We start from the raw sequence: 5,646 nt of genomic DNA, 5'->3' as shown, positions 1-5,646 counted from the left end.
TCCCTCCCAGTCAGCCCTGCGCTGGCGCTGGCCCCGGCCCCCAGCAGGATCTTGCCCATGCCGATGGTGAGGAAAGCGAAGGGTGGCGACGCCTCCACCGTGGCATCCTCGGCCCCGCTGTCGTGTCCGCTGTCCGGGTCGTACCTGCAGGAGAGGGCACAGGGTAGCAGGGTGTTGGGGTGGAGGAAGAGGGTGGGGGATGGGTCCCAGAGGGCTGAGGCCTGGGAAGTGCGGAATGCTGGTTGGAAGGGTGGATTTGGGATATGGAGGAGAAACCATGTCGAAGAGACGGGTTAGATTAGAATGTAGGGTCGGGGTGTGGTTTGGCAGAAAAGGGCACTGAAAGGAAGTCACGCTGGCACGAGAGGTATCGGGCGAAGGACAGGCAAGGTGCTGCTACAGCGCCCTGCAGCCGTGCAGCCGTATCAGGAGGAAGGTGTGAGAAGTGTGGTTTGGGGACTCCTGCGGGGAGAGGGTTCTGAGGTTGGAGAAACTGGGAGAATGAGGAGCTAAGTCCTGGTGAAGGAGGCGCAGAGAAAGGATGTGGGAAGGTTCGGTGCTGGGAGAGATGAGGGGAGACCGGTGCCCCGGATGAGAGCTCTCAGAAGGGTTGGGATTGGGGGCCGAGCTGCTCTTGGGCGGAGAGCTGGGAGGAAGGCAGGCGCAGGAGGGTGTTAAGTCGGGTGTTAGGGATGAGGGTGGAGACGGAGAGTTTAAGGGGGGAACTTTAGGGCGTTAGAAGATATGGGTGAAAAGGTATGGGGGAGAAGGCCTTGTGGGGAGAGGAGGTTGGAAATGGGACATGTGGAGAATGGCGTGGAGGCGTGGAGAGACGGTCTATCTTGAGTGGCAGATGGAAGGGAAGTGGAGGTGGTTCCCTCTTCTTTCCTCTCCTTCCCCAGCCACACACTCCAAACCGTCCTCAGAGCCCCTCCCCCGACCCCTCCCTCACTTCCGCTGGCCACAGGCCCCGGTCCGGGCTTCCATGACTTTACTGCTTCCTCCTCAGTCTCCCCCAGCTCCACCCCAGCAAGTCTGTGCTCCTCTTGCCACCCCATCCTGCCCCCAGCTCCCCACCCGGGTCCCCCACCCGCTCCCGGCCAGAGCGGCCTGACCTGGGGCTGATCACATCGGCGGCGCCCTGGAAGCTCTCCTGAAGTTTGCTCTCCAGCCCGACGCCCACCTTGACCAGGTAGGAGGCTGGGTCGACGGCGCAGGCCCAGTAGCTGCGGCCCTGGGTCACGGCCACGTCGCCCAGGACCACGTCCACACTCAGGTGGCAGCCGGTGAGCAGCCGCTCGGCCGCCAGGAGCAGGGGCAGCCCGGGCACACTGCGCACCGCCCGCTGGTCCTTGCTGATGGCCAGCCTCTCCCGGCTGGCGCCCCAGCGGCCGTCGAGGAAGAAGTGAAGGACTGGAGTGGGGGAGGTTGAGACAAAAGGAAGGACCTCAGGGACAAACTGGGGACTGAGGCGTGAGGACGGGACACTGGGGGGTTTCAGAACATGGAACGCGCTGCCCAGGGCGTTGGGAACAGGGCCCGGGGAACTGGAACGAGGGGCACAGGGAAGAAAGAAGTGGAGACTCCAAGTGGGCATGGGCCCCCCGAGGAGTCAAGTGATGACTCGTGGACACGGAAACCGGTCCCCAGACCCGCTGACTCACAGGGCTTCCTCTCACCCCTTCCCCCCGCTGTTCTGTCCCATGTGGCGACATCCCCACATCTGCCTGCACCTCCCAGCCCACACTCTGGTGCTCACATCTGGTCCTGACATCCAGCCCCTCCCTCGTCTGCCCCTGGGTGGCGGGGTGATAATGCCTGTGTCCCAGGGTCCACACTATGTTCTGCACAGTCATTGTACTGTCACTTATTGAGCCCTTACTTGAGGTGGAAGCTCTGGTAAGACTTTACATGAATCAATTCAATTAATTCTCACAACAGCCTCTGAGGTGAGTATTGTACACACCCCTGCAGAAGAGGAACTTGAAGTTCAGAGAGGCTGAAAAACTTGCCCAAAGCCATACGGTTGGCAAGAGGCAGAGCTGGGATGCGAATGCAGCAAACCTAGCTCCAGAGTGAGTGAGTGTGACCCACAGCATCATCCCGTCTCTCCAGCGCTCACCCGGCCCCACCCGTCAGTGCCTGGGCCTCAGCATGCCCTGTGCCCTGTCTGTGCCACCCTGTGCCCACCCCTCGGCCCACTCACCGGGCGCTGGGGGTGTGTGCAGGTGCACGTCCTCACTGTACTCGCCATAGCCTGCCTTGTTGCAGCCGCGGACACGCAGCACGTACACGGAGCCGGTGTCGGGGTTCTCCAGCAGGGCACTGGTGCCCCTCACCTCCTCCCGCCGCTGCCAGTGGGCGGGCCCCGGCTGGGCAGGCACGTCTGTGCGCCGGAACTCAATGGTGTAGTGCCAGGCAGGCGGCGAGTGCGGGGGCAGCCGCCAGCACAGGAAGATCTGGTCGTAGGCGAAGGTGCGCTGCGTGTCGATGACCGGAGCCTCGGGCACTGTCGGGAGAGACAGTCGGTCAGTCGGGCTGGCCGCTGGCCGGGCATGGAGGGAGGCAGGAAGAGGGAAAGCAGCGGGAGCCGGGGGGTGAGTGTGGGTGAGAGGGACCCGGGGAGAGACCCAGCTGGGCCCTGGGCAGGATGGGCAGGCAGAGCCCAAGGGAGGAGAGAGGCAGGTGCTCGCTGGGCAGGAGGAGGCCTGGGTGCTGGTCTTGTCTGCGCACTGGCCTTGGCCAGTTACCTCCCCCTCCTGGGCCTCAGTTTCCTCCCTGTCAAATGGGGGCCTCAGACCCGAGGGAGCCCCTTCCTTCTATGACCCTTTTATTCTAGGAATAAAGAGCAGCCCCAGGGCAAGGCCACTGGGACCCAGGCAAGAGGGCACTGAACGGAGGGAGGGGACAGAGCGGGGGGGAGGGGGTAAGGGTCAGCAAGACAGAAGGGGGGACAACAGGGCGAGCAAAAGCTTGATGGCAGGAGACAAAGGTCAGGGAGAAGAGGAGAAAAGTCCAGAACGAGGGTCATAAGGACAAAGGGCAAGGACTGGACAAACACCTGAGGAAGGCGGAGAGAGACAGGCTACTGGGCTGGGAGGACTGGGGAGGACTGGGGAGGACGAGAGTCTGGTTAAGGCAGGACGGGAGGAAGCAAAGAGTGGTGGCCAAGCTGCAGGGGGGCTGGGGGTGGAGCAGGGGCCCGGGCGCTGACTTGCCTGGGGTGCTCCGGAGCAGAGTCCGCGGTGGCCACAGCCCAGTAGGCTGGGAGGTCCCCGGTGGGCACTGCCCCCCGGGCCCGCTGCTGGGGGAGGAGGGAGGAAGGCTCTAAGAGGACCTGGGGCCTGGCCGTCTCCTTACCTCGAAGGAAGTTCAGCTCTGTCAGCAGCTTCATCTCTCGCCCCACGTCCAGCTGGCAATGGCGGAAGGAGGAGTTGGCAGCTGGCCGGAACATCTGGAGGGCCTCTGTCGCCCGAGCGATCCTGGGATGGGGGCACCCAAGGGTCAGGCACTGCCATCTGGGCCGCCACCCTCCTCCTTGATTCTGCCTGCCTGCCCCTGAGCCCTGGCATCAGCTTTGGGTCTCCTCCTCGTCCCCTCACGCCAGCTGGGGATTGGTGTGGCCTGGTGGGAAAATCCTCGGGCCCAGCTCTCCATCGGCCGGGACTAGAGACACTGTCTTGGACACCGACTACACCATGATGCCCCTGCACGCACGCCCCTCTCCCCCCCCGGAGCCCGTGTCCCTGAGCTGTGCCCTGAAGTACCTGTTATGTAACTGCTTGGCTGCTTGCACAAAGCAAGGCTGGTCCGTTTCCTTAAGGACCTCCTGGGCGTAGCCCACCAGGCCTGAGCCATCTAAGAGGCTCCGGTGCTCTTGGAGCTGGGCACTGAGGCGGGCCAGCCGCTCCTGCTGGCATTCCTCTACGGCCTGAAGCAGCGACGCCCTCTTCTCCTCCAGCACCGCACCCAGACCCCGCACCAGCTGCGACACCTCCTCCTTGGCCTGCTGACCACTCACCTGCCCAGAGAGCAACACTCACTATCTTCTCGAAGGTAGTGCCTGTGCCAGCCTCCTGGGGCCCCACACCATGGCTAGGATCACAGAGAATCTGGGGAAATGCCACCCACCCATTTCAACAGGGCCAGGCTGATGGGTCCAAAGGCACCGCCTACCCACATGGCCTCAGCTCCTGGTCATTGGTGCCAACCTTTCTGGTGCCCACACCATGATCCCTAAGGACGCCCCCAACCAAAAGAGATCACCACTGGGACTGTACCAACATCAGTGGCGTCTGTGCCACCCTCACTGCCCATGCCCGCGCCCGCTGATGTATGCAATCTGGGATCAGCGCCATCGCCTTGCCCTAGCTCCAGGATATGTGCATCCTCAGCGGGTTTCCGAGCCTGAGGGCATCTGAACTACTTTCCTGGGACTTTTCGGCTCCCCCTGTCCTGTCCCCACTGTAGCTCCAGGTATAGCCTGCCCTGGGGCACTGATGTTCCTGCAAGCCTGGTTTAGTCAGAACCTGGACATTCATGGACCCCCACTTCCTGAGCTTGCAGCCAGGTGATGGGGCCACACCTCTCCACACCCTCTGGCTGTGTCCAGGCCCAGGTAGGGCCAAGGGCCACCTCTATGCTCTCCCTCACCTCAGTGTGCCTCAAGGTCTCCTCCAGCTCACAGATCTGGGTCTGTACTGTGTCCTGGTTTCCTAGGATGTATGTCAGGCTCTTTGTCAGTTTGTCCTAAGAGGGAAGGAAGAGGCGGGGATCATACCGGCTGGGCAGAAGCTAGCAGTAAGAGGGGGTGTGAGAGGATGCGAGGCTGGGAGGCAGCCCGGAGTGGGGGTTAGCTCACCTTGAGGGCCTGGTAGGCGCTGAGCACCGGTGTGATCTTGTGTCCGCTGTGGGTGCGCCTCACTCGGCAGAGCTGGCATACCAGACGTTGGCATGTCTTGCAGTAGTGGGTCACCTCTTCCTTGTGGTCTGGGCACATGAGGCCCTGGGGACAGAAAGGGCAATGGCATAGTCAGCCAGTGACCTGCGTAAGGGGGTGACCTACTACGGGAGGTTAGGTGCCCTCCCTCCATTGGCCAGACGGGGGTGAAGAGGAGCTCACCGGGCGGCGCTCCACAGTGCCACCTGGTGGTACATCCTGGCATCAAAAAGAGCCTTTCCTGCAGCCTCCAGGCACCAGCAGCCTCCCTTCATCTACCTCAGGAGAGGCGTGGTAATAACAACTTAGAGATGACAAGTAATCTTAGCCTTGTGGTCACTAATTAACCGTGTCCACATTGTTCTCTGTCACATCCCAATGCCTGGAACAGGGCTGGGCACGTAGATGCTTGATACATATTTGTGCAGTGAATAAATGCATACAGACCTTCAGTGTACAGATAGCTTTCACAAACATTATCCCATGATCCTCGGCACGGCCCTGCGAGTGTGGGTATCGCAGGACATACATCAGCCTCCTTCGGCAGATAGGCTGAAGGCTCCGTGTTCGAGGATCTGTCCAGCGCCTTTTTTTTCCTGCTTTCCACTTGTTTTATTTATTTGTATTTTATTTTATTGCTTAAAGTATTACGAAGAGTATTACATATGTCTCCTTCCCCGCCCCCCTTGACATTCCTCCGGCCTCCC

General features: G+C 61.4%; 1 protein-coding gene across 1 annotated transcript in view; it reads right to left on the bottom strand.

The window, feature by feature from the left end:
- TRIM46 (tripartite motif containing 46) overlaps window positions 1–5,646 on the bottom strand; it is a 9,073-nt gene that overhangs the window by 1,280 nt on the left and 2,147 nt on the right. The window contains exons 4-10 of the mRNA XM_006775767.2: window positions 4,862–5,005; window positions 4,654–4,749; window positions 3,768–4,021; window positions 3,361–3,482; window positions 2,207–2,509; window positions 1,116–1,413; window positions 9–144 (exon numbers count right to left, since the gene is read on the bottom strand). Of these exons, the coding sequence (XP_006775830.1) occupies window positions 9–144; window positions 1,116–1,413; window positions 2,207–2,509; window positions 3,361–3,482; window positions 3,768–4,021; window positions 4,654–4,749; window positions 4,862–5,005 (1,353 nt within the window). The remainder of the gene's footprint in view (window positions 1–8; window positions 145–1,115; window positions 1,414–2,206; window positions 2,510–3,360; window positions 3,483–3,767; window positions 4,022–4,653; window positions 4,750–4,861; window positions 5,006–5,646) is intronic.

The sequence above is a fragment of the Myotis davidii genome, unplaced genomic scaffold (genome assembly GCF_000327345.1).
Source record: "Myotis davidii unplaced genomic scaffold, ASM32734v1 scaffold208, whole genome shotgun sequence".
In the NCBI taxonomy this organism is placed as follows: Eukaryota; Metazoa; Chordata; class Mammalia; order Chiroptera; family Vespertilionidae; genus Myotis; species Myotis davidii.
The sequence above is the reverse complement of the archived record's forward strand: the minus strand, read 5'-3'. Positions and strand labels throughout refer to the sequence as shown.